Source organism: Hippoglossus stenolepis, chromosome 6, assembly GCF_022539355.2.
Source record: "Hippoglossus stenolepis isolate QCI-W04-F060 chromosome 6, HSTE1.2, whole genome shotgun sequence".
Lineage (NCBI taxonomy): Eukaryota > Metazoa > Chordata > Actinopteri > Pleuronectiformes > Pleuronectidae > Hippoglossus > Hippoglossus stenolepis.
Genome location: NC_061488.1, coordinates 27,664,764 through 27,682,277, shown reverse-complemented (window position 1 = coordinate 27,682,277; position 17,514 = coordinate 27,664,764). Strand labels below are relative to the sequence as shown.

General features: G+C 42.2%; 1 protein-coding gene across 1 annotated transcript in view; it reads right to left on the bottom strand.

Moving 5' to 3' along the window:
• Nucleotides 1–17,514, bottom strand: part of ephb2a (eph receptor B2a) — a 94,974-nt gene that overhangs the window by 36,612 nt on the left and 40,848 nt on the right. The window contains exon 4 of the mRNA XM_035159691.1: nt 3,247–3,402. Coding sequence (XP_035015582.1) covers nt 3,247–3,402 — 156 coding nt within the window. The remainder of the gene's footprint in view (nt 1–3,246; nt 3,403–17,514) is intronic.

Here is a 17,514-nt window from a genome sequence, read left to right as displayed (position 1 = left end):
CAGTCATCTGATAGTTGGATGAGGTCCAGTTGTTTCACGTATTCATCATCAACTAAACCTTCAGTCCTTCTGCCTCTGGTAGATTCATGGATGATTAAAAAAAACATACAAAAGCACGTCGGTAGAGAGAAATAGAATTAATGAATTAGTTGGTAACAATCAGACATTAGCACATCAGAATTGAATAATCAGATTAAAGTAGAAATAAAGACCAAGAACCAAGAAATCAAACAACCACAGCCCAGGAGAAATCATAAAACTTAATGTAACCATAAAAATCTAATGTAGGTAACTTTTCCTACACAGTCTGTATAATCTGACAGCGTCACTACAAAGCTACATAGATTTACACACAAATTTGTACCTTATTAACTTTAGACATACAGCAGGTCATCACAACAAAACACAGAAAGTTAATGCTACAGTTTAACCACATGTAAGAAGTTACTTAAACACAAGGCCGTAGTCATGAAGTGAACATTGGGGGGGGACCAAAATCTCGCAACTCATTATTAACACACAAGATGAATTTGTATGTATTTTCTTATTTAAAACAATCTTTAATACTGTATTGTAAGTCTAATGTGTGCTTGGTAATATAAACATTTTATGTATTTTATATAACTTGATATATTATTATTTATATTTTTTTAAATACAATTACATAAGACAGCAAACACATTAAGGCCCGCAATGTTTAATATTTTATTGTATTCTTTTTTTTAACAATGAACAGAAATATATGCATTGCTATAGATCTATGAATACAAGTACAGTTATTAGCTAAAGGTTTAGAAAATTGGTTTTGATTGATCCTACACTAACCTTTTCTTAGAAAGCAACTGCAAACCAGCACAAGCACCAGCCTGGAACTGGAACCTGGTTCGCGTTGGTGGAAAAGGGATATTGGACAAACCACATGCACAACTACATGAAAGAGTACATGAGCTGCACTACACCGTAATTCCTTAATCGCTCCGGCGGTGATTTTTTGCTTGTCGTCATAGCATAACAGTTTTATTACTATTATTCATCGGCCAGTTTACAATTCAGTTTATTGGGGGGGACAATTTGACCATATTTATGCCTAAACATTATGTTAAACTCAAATATCACCACATCCTCATGGACTTTTTAAATGTACCTTTTTATCGAGCTTAATTTAAACAACTGGTTAACACAGGTTAACAGCCCTGCTTTTTAATTAAGCTTAATTTTAACACCTGATTAACACAGGTTAGCAGCCCTGAGGGAACTGGTAGGCCCAGCATTGCAAAGCTATTAGCAAACTAGCTAGCTTGGTTAGCATCGTAAATCACATTCACTACGACAGTAACTAGCATGCTAACAGTTTCCTCTTCTCCGGTCAGAACACATAGAAACACACAGTTATTTTTGTGGAGTGTAGTGAACACATATAATGATAAAGACTGTAAAGCATAAAGAAAACAAAAGTTTACTCACCGAACAAACTGGATATCAGCTCCTCTGGGTCTGTTGTTACTCATTCAGTCTATGATTGTTACTGAAGAACAGGCCTTAAACACGGTGAACTCAAAACTAATAATCGAATAAAAAGCAATAGGGTCCTCGCACAGTGAGTGCTCGGGCCCTAATTAAAACAAACTAACAGTAAAAGTATTTGAGTAAAAACCTTCTCCAGAGACTGACACACATTTAGTTTTTTTTTCTCCTTGGCCTCTCGAGGCATGACACAATGAACAAAAATTTTGTTTTGTAAATGAAGGGAGCTGGCCATCATGAACACCATTGTTGTTAAGGATGGTGCAGCCAGAAGAGAGATGAGGGCAGAATCCACAATAGATAACAAACATTAAAATGTAGCAGTTAGGTAAACATTATATCAAACAATACTACAAATGTGGGAGGACCTTGTCTTTTCCATTTTCTATATTTATTGTGCAATGCCCCTAAAGGCAAGGTAAAATACTGCATGTTTTCAACCTGCACACCTTTTGTGACTGCAAATATTTACTCTTTGTCTCTGTGTGTCAGTAAACCCTGATGAAGGAATAAGCTGATACCCGTTAGTTTATTTTAAAGCTCCAATTTCATTTAAATAAAGGCCTTTTACATTTTTCAAACCACTTTGAGTGCCTGGACCTGGATTCTTCATGCCATTCTGTTTTGGACATAAGTTCTCCTCAAAATAGTTTTTTAAATATGTATTCCCTTCCATGAGCACCAGTGGTTTGAGGGACACCAGTAACGCTCCTGCCACCTCTTTCTTTTATCTTTAGGTATTGTTTGCAACTGAGTGTAAGATGGAAGTAAAGACAGGCAGATTAATCCTAAATCAACATCAACACCAGTTTGTCCTCACCACTGTTCATACTCTTTGGCTAGTGATCGAGTGATTTGTACTTCAGTATAGTACTTGAGTAAATACACCTAGTTACTCTCCACCACTGATTATGTCATTGCTTTATTTGAGCACAGTGTGTGTGCGTGTGTGTGTGTGTGTGTGTGTGTGTGTGTGTGTGTGTGTGTGTGTGTGCGTGTGTGTTTGTGTGTCTATGTGTTTCTATGTGTGTCAGTGCAGAGAGGGAGAGAGGAAGATGGACAGGGAGAAAAAGCAGAAAAAGAGCAGGAGCAGGAAGAACCCGATGACAAAGTGGACGCAGTCAAGACCCAGAGTTAAAAAGCCAGGACAGACTCTGTTTGACCCATATTTCTAACAGTGGACTCCATAGTGATTTCCTACAACTAAGTCACTAATAGGTATTTTGTAACATAACTAACTGAAGGTCCTCTCCAAAACAGATGTGTTGAAATCTGCTGTTGTTTATTCTGAACAATGAGCAATTGTGCAATTGACCTCACCACCAATTTAATAAGGCGGCTTCTGATGGTAATATTGTATGAAACGACGAATTCTTCTACATTCCATGCATTCCATTTATTACTTTCTTAAATAATTTGTGGTGTAAAATTAATCTTTCATACTAATTATTTATCAAATGTATTACCATCACAAATTAAATAATTTTACATAGAAATATATTAAAGTATTAAGTGTAATCAAGTAGATTTTGTGATTTAGCAAAGGTTTAAACACTGTGAGGTACTGCAAGCCACTGTATGCATGTCACATTCTCATTAGGGGCTTAGTACCCTTTGAGATCTGACCCTAGAAATGCTCCTATTAAATTATATGAGTTGCTGTTCACAGCTGGTTCACTGCAAACCATATATGTGATGTCATGACAGTTGGTATATACATACTAGTACAGGGCATCTGCGGAGGGTCAGAGTCAGAGCGGTAGAAGTTGTTGCGGCAGACACAGTTAGTTGCTCCCTCGCTTGTGGTTCGACTGTTAATGGGGCACTGCAGACATTTTTGGTCTCCCTGTGAGGCCTTAAAGAAACCTGATGCACAAGCTGCAAGGGGGATAAACAGCCGATACAGGGAACATAGTGAAAATAGAAAAAAAGAGACAGAAAAAAGATTAGGCTTAGGAACAAATCCAATGGTACACCTAAAAACAGGTTCATGTCAAATCAATCCACAATGGTATTATGACTTCATTTCGCTTTTTGATTACATTGGTTATTGACTGTTTCAATGTGATAACCTTCAGTTTACTAGTAGTCAGATTATAAAATCCTCTCATAACTCTCATATCGCATATGTTTAGTCATGATAGCCCAAATTAAATATCAGTGCATTGAAGTGACATGTACTGGGACGCCCTCAGATCCTCAGTTCTGTTGTCCACAGGGTCAAGAAACATGTCGTCATGAATGTGGAGCAGAGGCAAGATTAACAAGACAAGAAAGACAGAACAGGAGAAAGCAGGAAAGCATTATTTTTTTCAACATATCTTGATACCAATTCTATGCCACTGTGACTTTGAATGTAAATGGTAAATGGTCTGTATTTATATAGCGCTTTTCTAGTCTTGATGGCCACTCAAAGCGCTTTACAGTACAGTTTTGCCATTCATCCATTCACACATTCATACAGTGCATCTATGGGCAGCACTTATGTGATGATAAATACAGCACAACAATTACTGTAGAGTTGGATTTACTCCAGCACAATATTAAAACACAGAATGTCATATGGTGCGGTTAAAATGTATTGCAATGGATTGTAGTACTTTAGATCGTAAATAACTTATAACTGAAATGTATATAGGTGTACAAAATCTAAGTCCAAAGTCATACAGGTAACTCTTAATTAACTGCAGGTGTGAATGGTTGTTTGTCTGTATATGTTGGCCCTGTGATACTGGTGACCTGTCCAAGGTGTACCTGGCTTTCACGACCAGGTCAATTAGCACAATAAACATTTATTTTGAAAGAAAAACTGGCCTGGATGGCTGGTTACCGGCCAGACAGCGAGCCAAACAACCAGTGAACTACGGTTCGGAGCCGAGATACTGTCCAAAGGAAGGTGACACTGGGGGCTCATCCGGGATTATTTCAAAAAGAAGCAAAGGAAAAGTTTGGAGCGGAGTAACGGAGGACATGGTGATGTTCAGAGGTAATGCTGATGCCGTGAGCCCATCCAGCAGCATGAATCTGTTCCTGGTGGATATTAAAGAGACTGCCCGAGCTAACGTGGCCTTTTTTAACCAGGCGAACAGTGGATACGCCGGACATGGCTACAGCACTAACCCCTTCGTGACTAGCATGGAGCTAACGCCGGCCGCCCACCATTACTGTGCCCACAGACAGTGATTTTATGAGTGTTTTTCAGTGAAATTGTGACTGTTTAATGAACATGGCATCCACCCCAGTGAAAGCTGTGCATAACAGATAATAACCCGACTCGGCCAGCTAACCCTATTCATTTCAACGGACTATAGTCACTGTATGTCAGCACACCCGACCTATGCATCGCGCCATGTCACCTTTCACCCCATGTATATCTAGACATGCAACACAGTATTATGGATTACAAGCTCAACCCAGCTCAGCCGCACACTGTGGCGCAGCACCGCGACGGAGCGTGGAATTTGACCGGTGTGAATATGGCCAGCCTGGCATGAGGAGGGCTCAGTCTGAACCGCGCAGCTGCCCAGCGCATGCAGCGTGCCAGGGTGATTATATTGACACTAGCAATGATGACGATGATCATTATGGAAAGACAGAGAGAATTCCCACATTACGCCGAAGCCAGTTTGATGGGACGGGCTCATGGAAACATTTCCCTTAAAAGTTGTGCAAAGGCAAACCACTGGTCAGAAAAGAATATGGCTGTTCAGGTCAGATTCAACCTGACCGGCGACGCAGGTGCCATCATCAAGCACCCCAGATCGGCTCGATGGAATTATCAGCGGTTTGTGAATGAGATTGAGGCTGCCTACGGGACATGCAGCCATCGGCATCGAACTGAGACACAGGATGAGAGGACCAGGTGAGTCCCTGCATATTCTTACAGATGATATCTACGAGAAAGTTTCTATCGTGTATGCTGACCGTAGAGAGTCGGAGCAGGACAGCATCAGCATGAGATCTTCACTAATGCTCTGGCTGACACCGAGTTAGTTCAAAAGCTACTGGAGTAGAAGCATCGCACCCTGGCTACAGCCTACGAGATAGCCCACAGGTGTGAAACAACCAGACGGGCAGCCAGAGCTGTCACACAGCTAAAGGAGCCAGGTCTTCGGAATGCTGCAGAACAGAGACCCAGGGCAGCTATGGTGCATGAGAGCGCCAGTGTTTCAGCTTTTAAAGAGCTAGTGGAAGTGGCTGATCAATCAATCAATCAATCAATCAATCAATACAATTTTATTTGTATAGCCCATATTCACAAATCACAATTTGTCTCATAGGGCTTTAACAAGGTGTGACATCCTCTGCCCTTAACCCTCAACAAGAGTAAGGAAAAACTACTAAAAAACTCTTTTAAAAGGGTAAAAAGAAGGTAGAAACCTCAGAGAGAGACACATGTGAGGGATCCCTCTCCCAGGACGGACAGAAGTGCAATAGATGTCACATGTAAAGGAGAACATCAGAAAGATAAGGGTATTTGCAGCGTTGATTAGAATAAACACTTTGTAGCATAACTGAAGGTCAATGAATTGATTAGATTATTGTCGAGGGTTAGTGGTGGTCGAGTAACTGAGGAAAAATATTGTATATCAAGCAGTCGTGTTGTAATCATAGTCTATGGTCAGCAGCCACCACGATCATGATCTACCATCAAGATCGGATGCCACTATAGTCCACAGTCATTGTCCACTGCCGCCATTAGGATCCACCATCAGCTGCCACCTCGATCGTGGTCCACCACCACTATCAGATGCCAACACGATACAGGATCCGCCTTTATTATCACAATCAGCCAGCTAGATACAGGATCCGCCATACGGATACACCATTATGATCATGATCTCTGATACGCGATCCACCATCATATTATTAAGGGCCTTGAAGGTGAGGAGGATAATTTTAAATTCTATTCTAGATTTAACCGGAAGCCAGTGTAGTGAAGCTAATACAGGAGAAATGTGGTCTCTTTTCTTTGTTCTTGTCAAGACACGTGCTGCAGCATTTTGGACAAGCTGCAGAGTCTTTAACGACTTACTGCTGGAGCCTGATAATAAGGAATTACAATAATCAAGTCTGGATGTAACAAATGCGTGGACTAGTTTGTCTGCATCTTTTTGAGAAAGGACATGTCTGATTTTTTAGATGTTACGCAAGTGAAAAAAGGCGGTCCTAGAACAAAGTGAGAACAAAAGGACAAATCGGGATCGAAGATCACTCCCAAGTTCCTGACTGTTTCATTGGAAGCAAGGGCAATGATGTCCAGAGCAGCTATATCATTAGATAATGTATCTCTAAGGTGTTTAGGGCCAAGTTTTAGAACCTCTGTTTTATCTGAGTTTAATAAGAGAAAATTGCGGGTCATCCAGGTTTTTATGTCCTTGAGACATGCTTGGAGTTTAGTTAATTGATAACACTGTTCTGGTTTTATTGACAAGTATAACTGGGTGTCATCCGCATAGCAGTGGAATTTACAGTGTGTCCTGATAATGTTTCCTAGTGGAAGCATATATAATGAGAATAAAATTGGGCCGAGCACAGAGCCCTGTGGAACACCGCGGTTAACTTTGGTGCGCACAGATGACTCATCATTCATTTGCACAAATTGGAATCGATCTGAAAGATATGATTTAAACCAGTTTAGGGCGGTTCCTTTAATGCTAATTAACTGTTGTAGTCTCTGTAATAAAATTTGATGGTCAATAGTGTCGAATGCTGCACTAAGATCTAACAGAACGAGGACAGACACAAATCCCTGATCTGAAGCTATTAGAAGGTCATTAGTGACTTTTGCCAAGGCTGTCTCCGTGCTGTGATTGGCTCTAAACCCCGACTAAAAGTCTTCATATACATTACTTTCCTGGAGAAACTCACACAGCTGATTGGCTACAACTTTTTCAAGGATTTTAGACAGGAAGGGGAGGTTGGTTTACAACAGTGATTCTCAACTGGTGGGTCGCGACCCAAAAGTGGGTCGCGGACCCTTTTTCAGTGGGTCGCGGGCCTTTGCCTGGGCAAAACAAAATTATAAGAAAAAAATCCTGTGCTTTTATTTTGAAGGGGATTGTTTACGCAGTGGAGAGCCGTCTATTCACACTCCTTAATAGTGCAGTGTTGGTTGTCATAGATTCAGTGAGTCAGTATTCTCAGCTAAAGCTACATAATTTGAGTCTTTTTGAAACTACTTCTCAGTAGTTGGACTTTTTTATTTCATGTTAGTGCATGAAAGCACTGTTGAGTCCGTTAAAAAAGGCTGAAGTTACTGAATTGTTATGTATGTTGTATTACCTTGTGTCCTTAAGATGCACTTTTTGATTTTTAAATAAAATGCAGCTAATTGAGTGTAAAAGGGAATATTTCCCTCTCTAGCATCGCCACCTGCTGGTCGTTTTGGTTTATCATTAAACTTGTTTTTTTGTGTTGGCATACTGTGATATTCTGTACTATCTCAGGTTCAAACTGCACCATCTTTCATTAAATAAATTTGAGAAGTTGAAAATGTTCCCTCGATTTGGGTGGCGGATTGTCATTAAGGGGTGATGGTGGGTCCCGAAGCCAGACCACTTGAGAACCGCTGGTTTAGAACATGAGATTATTTTGGTCAGCTGATCAAGGGTGATCAGAGAGAAGCTGTCTAAATAATTGGTAAGATTCTCAGCTGTTTCTGAGATTTCTATTCTTGATGGTGTATTAGTGCCAATTGAGGGCAGGATATGGTTAATTTTATTTCGAATAGTTAGAATTTTATCATTAAAGAAGGTCATAAAGATATTGCTATTCAGGGTTCAAGGAATACTGGGTTCGGTGGAGGTGTGACTCTCAGTCAGCCTGGCTACAGTGCTGAAGAGAAACCTGGGTTTTTTATTTTCTTCTATTAATTTGGAGTAGTAGGCAGCTCTTGCTTTGTGGAGGGCCTTCTTATATGCTTTAACACTATTTTTCCAGGCTAGGTGATTTTCAACACGGTTGCTGGAGCGCCACTTCCTTTCTAGTTTTCTTGACTCTTGTTTTAATTCATGTGTGTTGGAATTATACCATGGAGCTAATTTACAATGTTTTACACGTTTCTTTTTTAGAGGCGCTATTGAGTCTAATGTTAATCGTAATGACTTTACAGAGCTATCGACGAGATGGTCAATCTCAGTGGAGCTAGGGTTTTTAAAGAATTCTTTGGTTATATCGACGGATAGTACGGGTTTAAATGTAATTGGAATTATTTCCTTAAATTTAGCTACAGCACTATCAGGTAGACATCTAGAAAAGGAGTTTTTTATTAGTGGTATATATTCTGATAATGAAAAATCAAAGGTTATTAAATTATGGTCTGATAGAATCAGATTACGTGGAAGTACTATTAGATGTTCAATTGTGACACCATATGATAATACAAGGTCAAGTGTGTGGTTACAACAATGAGTAGGTTGGTGTACACACTGACTGAAACCAATTGAGTCTAGTACTGAAATAAATGCTACACTAAGGCTATCATTATTATCAACATGAATATTAAAGTCACCGACAATAATAATTTTATCGGTCTTTAGGACTAGGTTTGATAAAAACTCAGGGAATTCCTTCAAAATTTCAAAATAAGCCCCTGGACCACGGTAAACTACAGCAAATAGGATTGGCTGTTGGTGTTTCTTGGATTGGCGTGGAAGACTAAGAACAAGACTTTCAAATGAGTTGTAGCTTAGTTTAGGTTTAGGATTAATTCATAGACTGGAGTTAAAAATAGCAGCAACTCCACCTCCTCGGCCAAATTCTCGGGGGACGTGTGAATTTACATGACTGGGGGGAGTAGATTCATTTAGACTGACATATTCATCGGGATGCAGCCAGGTCTCAGTGAGGGACAATAAATCTATTTTTTGATCTGAGACTAGTTCATTTACTAAAATAGCCTTTGATGATAGTGATCTTATGTTTAAAAGTCCACATTTAAAAGTCTTTGTTTGTTGAGTTGTTGCAGAGGTTGTGTTAATTTTTATTAGTTTTTTGTGCAGAATTCTCCCTCTGTTAATGTTTGATTTACATAATTTAATGGGACGGTGGAAAGACACAGTCTCTATGGAGTTGTGGTTGTGTGACTGATCCACAGGGGGCGCAGAGAAGTGTGTAGCACTGCAGCTCCTGGTCCCAACTCTGGGTTGTCATTTTATAGAGAGTAATATTCCTAGATAAGAGAGATGCCCCATCCCAAGTGGGATAAACGCCGTCTCTCCTAACAAGACCATGTTTCCTCCAAAAAGTTTGCCAATTATCTACAAAGCCCACACCATTTACAGGACACCACCTCGATAGCCAGCGGTTAAAAGACAACATGCGGCTAAACATGTCATCACCTGTCGTGTTAGGAAGAGGTCCAGAGAAAACTACAGTGTCTGACATCGTTTTTGCAAAAGCACACACCAACTCAACATTAACTTTAGTGACCTCCAACATTTGTTACATGTACCTCTACTGTTAAAGGAGGCAGAGGAGTAAGTGAACATTAGACACTCGAAGCAGGAGAGAGCAGTGGAGCAAGAGGGAGGGAGAGAAGCTAATATATTAGCCTGTTAACCTACGAGGGTGAGCTCAAACAGAAAAATCCGGTGACACGCAGATGGTAAGAGACACAGAGTCGCTAAATCACCAAAGAGTAGGGGTTGGTATGTGTGGATGTTTAACTATAGACCGGCAATTTAGCTGTAGTAATATAGAGAAATATCGGTGTTAGCAGAGGAGCTAGTTCAGAGAGAGTGGCCACCACCAGCGGCAGGAAAACAGGAAGTAATGCAATCCGCTTACCGTAGTACGTAAGACTCAGGTACAGTCTTCAAATATGGATATATGGACTTGAACTGTGTGCTCTGCTAGACTCTGGCGCTCAGAGGAATGTACTGCCCCTTCGTCATTTCAACGCCATCCCTTATGAATCCAGACCTCAAATCCAGCCATCCATCCTGCAAGTGCTGCAGGGCATCGGCCCTGATTTGTCTGACAGTGCGGGGGGATGTCAACCTGAGGGCAGAGTTACAAACGTGAACTTTATTATGGCAGACAACTAATAACACAGAGGTTATCCTGGGGCACCCTATCCCCCCGCAGGCACATGCCCACTTGGACTATGATCACAGAGAAATCAACCTCTTCTGTGAGAACATACCTCGCTTTAAGCCCAGCCCACAGCCTGAGGTGCACATTGTCAGAGTAGCCCGCACCACAATGTTGGAGTCTGGGTGTGAGTACGTAGTGCCTGGCACCACCTGCCTCCGCAATACTGCCGATGGAGATATGATGTTGATCCCAACCAAAGGTTTCATTGAGAGGCACCATGTCCTGGTGGCCCGTGTCGTTGTTCAGACCCAGCAACCCACTAACAATCCGCATCAGATACTATAATCCTGGCCCTACGCCTGTCACCCTGAAGAGAGGGGCAGGGGTTCTACAGCCAGCAGAAGTGTTGGGGAGCTGGATCTCCAACCGACTAAGGCCCAAGCGGCACCTGAGCCCAATGACCCCCTTCTACTTCTGTACCAAGCCACCTACAGGACCTGTATGCTGAGAGATGTGCTCACCTGTCTGAGGAGGACCGAGTCAGTTTAGCCTGCGTGTGACAAACCTATGGCGATGTCTTCTCTACTGGACCTACAGACCATGGCCGCACTAGCCTAGTACAGCATGATATACTGACCACCTCAGGGCCACCTGTGAAACAACCGCAATGCAGGATGGCCGCGGACAAACAGATTGCATCAGATGAACAAGTGCAACAGATCCTAGAGACCAGAGTAGCCCGACACAGCAACAGCAGCTGGGCTGCACCAATTGTAATGGTAAAGAAAAAGGACCAAAGCCCAAGACTATGTGTGGATTATTGACCCCTCAATGAAAGGACTATAAAGGATGCTTATCCCCGACCACGTATCCAGGACACTCTGGACACACTTTCCACCGCCAAATACTTCAGTCCACTGGACTTAACATCAGGCTACTGGCAGGTAGAGATGACACCAAGAGCCTGCAAAGCCGCAGCTTTCTGCACCCGCCATGGATTATTTGAATGGAATGTGACACCTTTTAGGTTGTGCCACGCCGGCCACATTTCAAAGGCTAATGTAGCGAGTGTTGGCTGGCCTGCAGTGGGAAACGTGCCTAGTGTATCTTGAAGACATCATCGTCCTGGGGAGGGATGGCACAGAAATGCTAGAGCGTCTCAGGCAAGTGTTCACCAGGCTACTTGTAGCTAATCTCAAGATGAAACCATCAAAGTGCTGCCTGTTCAGGGAAAAGGTGGCCTATCTGGGGCACATCGTCTCTACCCAGGGTGTCGCCACTGACCCCAAGAAGGTAAAAAAGGAGGCAGGTTTGCCGATCCCTCGTAACGTCTCAGAGGTACGTTAGTTTGTTGGCCTAGCTTCATACTACAGAAGATTTGTAGAAAACTTTGCTACAGTAGCTAAGCTGCTCCACAAACTCAAGTATGCAGGTTTTAACTGGACAGAGATAAACTGAAACAACATCTGACAACAGCCCCTGTCCTAGGCTAGACAGCAATGAGATGCTTCTCGACACCGACTCAAGTGACTGGGGGATCGGAGAGGTCCTCTCCCAAGTCCAGGGGGGCGAGGAGAGGGTGTTAGCCTATGTGAGCAGAAGGCTGTCAGCGACAGAACAAAACTATTACACCACCAGACAAGAACTCATGGCAGCCATAGAGTTCACCTCTCACTTTAGACAGTATCTGCTAGGCAGAGCATTCGCTTGAGAAGCTGGCAGAGTATGACTTCCAGGTGGTCCATCGTCCAGGGAGACACCACCAAAATGCGGACTCACTCTCCAGGAGGCCCTGCAGGGAGTCCTGCCCATGCACCTTGCCAGAGCCTGGGCAAAACAGTGACCAGCACCAGCAAAAAGGGGTCATCACAGGCATCACAGCTGAAGTTGCCATGGTGATTTCGACAGAGCAACCTCTAGTGGGGGTAGAGGACAACTCCAGTGAGAACAGCCTAGACTATTGTAACTCCCTCCTGGCAGGTCTACCTGCTAGCACCATCCGACCTCTGCAACTCATCCAGAATGCAGCAGCTCGACTGGTCTTTAACCAACCTAAATTCACTCACACTACTCCGCTCCTCCGCTTCCTTCACTGGTTACCGGTGGCTGTTTGCTGTCCTGGCTCCTAAATGGTGGAATGAGCTCCCTAATGACATCCGGACAGCAGAAAGTCTATATATCTTCTGCTGCAAACTAAAAACACATCTCTTCCGACTATACCTTGAATAAAATTTTAAACTAACAATTTAGTAGCACTTAAATGGCACTTACTTATAGATCTTTGTAGTTTGGCTTTCTTAAAGAAATTGTACTTTCTTGATTCTTGTTGTTCTGGGTTTGTACCCTCATGGTTGAATGCACATATTGTAAGTCGCTTTGGATAAAAACGTCAGCTAAATGAAATGTAATGTAATGAAGAAGTGGATGGATGAAGGGAGAGGCCGCCATATGCAGACATAGCACACTGCAGCCCCACCACCAAAGCCTTCTGGGCAAAGTGGAAAATACTTTACCAGAAAGATGGATGCCTACTGAGGAAATTTTATTGCACTGAAGGAAGAAGGTTTTACCCTCAGATCGTACTGCCTCAAATGTATCGCAACTCAGTGATGGAACAGATGCACGACGGTCCAGTGGGTGGACTCTTTGGAGTAGAAAGAACTCTCACAGGCCTTAAGACCAGGTATTACTGGTACAACATGATGGATGTCACCCTCTGGTGTCGCACTTGCCCCAGCTGTGCCGCAAAGACTCGCCCGAAGAAAACACCTCAAGCAGCCATTGGAACAGTGCGGGTTGGTGCTCCCATGGAGAGGATTGCAGTTGATCTGATGGGACCTTTAAATGAAACAGAGAGACATAACCGCTACATAATGGTAGTTCAGGACAATTTCAGTAAATGGGTAGAAGCCTATCCATTTCCAGACGAACAGGCATCCACAGTGGCTGAAAAGACTGAGTGGGTTTGTAAGGGGCACTAACTTTGAGTCAGCTGTCTTCCTAGCGATGTGTAAACTGCTGGGAATTGAAAAGACACAAACCACACCCTTTCGCCCTCAGTCAGATGGACAAGTGGAGCGCTTTAATGCCATCTTACAGAAAATCCTGGCTATCACTGCTGAGAGATGTCACTGGGACTGGGATCTGACGATTCCATATGCACAAACATAGCTCCACAGGACTGACACCAAACATGATGCTCTTTGGAAGAGAAATCACTGAGTCAGTTGACATGGTTGCTAGTTTGCCACCTGACAGTGACAATGTAAACACCCCACCGCAGTATGTCATGCAACTCAGAGAATGGCTAGAGTCGTCTTACCAGCTGGCTGTCTAACACAAAGTCGGAAATGCCGTCTGGCACCTGATTAAAGGCAACAAAAGGATTAAAAACAAGGTACATAAGTTTCTACCCTCCTATGAGGGCCCCTACCTCATTGTGGGCCTGCTGGACGGCTTGGTCTACAGGATTAAAAAGAGCTCAAGAACCAAGGCCAAAGTAGTCCATCACGACCAGCTCAAGCCCTATTACTCCAGGGCCCCGCTGGACAACAGCTGGTTTTTCAACGACAGTGACACTTGGGCATCTGTAGAGGTGGCGCCCCCTCAGTCAGATCTCAACTCATCTGACACAATCATCGGGCCCCTCAACCTGTGCGACACCCCCTCAGACACCGACTACCTGCTGTGGACGACCTCCAGGGCCCCAATTCTTCGTCACCTGCTACGCCGGACAGCAGTCACAGTTGAATCAGGCTGGAACTCAGCATCCAGTTAGGGGAGCAGCCAGTAGCCCCCCTCTGTCCACTACATCTCTCCGGAGGCCCCAGCGGCCACCGGATAGGTTTGGTGACTGGATTAGTCACTGAACTGTGCAAAAGCTTTAACCTGAGTCAAGGTGTAGTCGGATCGCTGCCCTACTCAGAGAGAGAAAAAAAGGGGGGGGAAAAAGAGTAAAAAATATGTTCTGTGAAAGTTGCCTCTTGAAGTTTAAAAAAAAATGTATGGGCCTATTTTGGGTTAATTACTTGTTGGTAATAAGTAATCTGAATATTGTTCTATTGTTTTGAAGTTGATGTAGGATAGGTCACTGTGGAAATTAGAGTATGAGAGTAAATAAAAGGAGAGAAGGTGAAATTGTTTATTGTTGTTTGACAACAGTATTGTTTCAGTCACATTTCCAAGAGTAAGGTCACACAAGCGTTTAAGTTAACTGGTTTGATTAATAGTGTCACTCTTTTCAATATGTGTGTCATGAACACCCTTGTTGCTTTCAGAAAGGAACTATGAAGTATGCTTAATGGACATTTTATGGACATTGCCTCCTGCCTTAAAGGCCCCATATTTTACACCTTTCTGGGATTTAATTTGAGGTATTGGCACCCCTAAGATGATATATCAGTGTTTTAAAGTTGAAAAAACTGCTGCTAGCTCAGCAACAAGTCTGCTTGGTGTAGCATTCGGTGTGGAGGGGTGGTGGTGGAGTTGATGGGGAGCGGGGGTGGTGGGTTCGGAGGCTGGACTGGTAGCGGCTGGGTGGAGCTGAGTTACGAGTCCGATCCCGAATGACGAAGTTGGTACCGAAGTTTCGATAACATATTTCTTAGAATGGACTGAGTGAAAGAGTCCGCGGACTGACTGTTTTCATACTTTGAGGGTCCCTACTGACCCCCTCAAGTAATTACGGATAGTAAAAGCCCAGAAAATGTATTTTACACAATATGGGCCCTTTAAGCTGTTTCCACTGGAGGAAGTGGAAGGACTGTGGGAAATTAGGCTTTTTGTTATTGGGAATGTTTTTGTACCGTTAATGTCTCATGCTCTTACTTTATAATGTATACATGCTGGAGTGATGTTAAAGGTTTAATCATCATCCAGAGTGGGGGTAGTGTTACAGGCTTAGCCTGCCCCTTTAAGGACAGAAGCCAGTGTTACGTCATACACCTAGGCGTTGTGGGAAACGTGTTGAACGAGTGAGTTTCCTCTGTGGTCCACAGCTGCTCAATGATCAGAAGGTTGGTTTGGAGTTTCTGGGTCCTCCTCCACTCTCCTGCTGACCTGCGCTCACTTTAACTAATAAACACCAACAATCGTCACAAGTTATCATGACCTGATCAGTACATGAAGTTTACTTCGCTCCAGAGTTTATGAGGCTGCATTTAAACATAATGAAAAATGAGTTGACAACATTTTGTGTGCGCTCAGTACAACACGAGATGTGATGCTCAAAGTCAGGGCTAATTCATGATCCGACACCATCGATTAATAACGAAAAACATGATCGTAAGTTTGTCATTCAAATCATCCCAATAAAAAACGAAACAAAGTGGTGTATAGGGGAGATTTGCACTGATATTATTTAGTTTGAGCTGAAATTGGATTATTTGGAAAATAGTTATATGTGCTGCCATGACTCATGATATGGATCCGCAAAATGCTCGCATATTGCGTCATGCATACTTTAATACTGTTGGCACTTTGAGCACACTAGCGTTGTACTAGATTGCACAATTGATCTAGTGCACTAGCACTTTGTGTGTAAGGCATATTGGACGTTTATGTGTTGTTCCTGGTATGGTACGTTGGAAAAAGGGGCAGTATAAATATTTTTCACCTAGAGCTGCAGAAGTGCACGCGCCGGTCCTGCAAATGGCTACAGATCAATCAACATTAAATGCATGCAACTTCCTGCGGTTAAATCAAGACAAAACTGAAATCCTATTGAAGCAAAGGCTGAGAAAGAAAAACAGCCTGATCCCTTGAAATCATTTGCACTAAATACCAAAGAACAGGTCAAAAACCTTGTTGTTATAATTGACTCCAACCAAACCCATTAGAAACATTACTAAAGCATATTTTTTATGATTTAAGGAATGTCTCCAATGTCAGACCATTTCTCTCCCAGGCAGACACAGAAAAAGAGTGTCTCAGAAGGCTACTGGTCCATTAGAATGCAGCAGCAAGTGTTCTCTCCACTGGTTGCCTGTATGTCACATAATTCAATTTAAATTGTTTTACTAGTCTTTAACTAACTGGCTCTTTTTCTGGATCTTACCTGGCAGAAATGCCTAAAAATATCACTTAAACCATTTGATGATTCCTTTTTCCAGAACTAAAATACACAGTGAGGCAGCCTTTGCTAATTACCAAAACTGAGTAACATTAGGGGCTCTACATCTGTTGACTGTTTCAAAAGAAACCTTTAGACATATCTTTTAACAATACACTACCAAAAGAATTGTGCTATACAAAAACAGTTTATTATGATTATTATTATTATTATCTTCCCCAGACAATGAATCCTACTGATCGCCAGATTTTTAATCAGTGACTACATAGGTCCAGACTGATACATGAGACCTTTGGCTCATGGCTTTACTAGATTAAAGTTAAGGGAATCAGTGAAGTCATTTTTATCATATGGTGGGGACCTAAAAAGTTTGTATTAACTGCAACTTTTCAAATATTTGCTTGAGATATTTTAGTCTGGAACCAAGTAAAGCAAATTCCAAAGTGAAACAATCACACAAAATATTGATTTGCCCTACGATTCACAGTGTGGACAAACACTTTGCGGTTTGCAAATACAAAACATGCATATAAAACAAACACATAACAAATATATTATTAATTAATTAATTAGATATTAAATGCTTCAGAAACAAATATAACATGTCTTAATGAACAAAATAATTGAAAAGCACCAGAGTGAAGAAGATAACCCTGCCCACAGTGTATATACCTGAAAAGGCAGCACTAATCTTTTTTATATTGTCCTACTGATCACTAACTGATGAACTAGTGATGTGATACTATTTTTTGATAAGCAATGGTATCTCAACAACAACTTAAAAAACAAGAACAGTCCATTAAAGCAACCATTGGGGCATGTGAGAATTGTGAGTTAGGTGCACAACACCTCACTGATATCTGGCTCTACTGGGGGCAGGG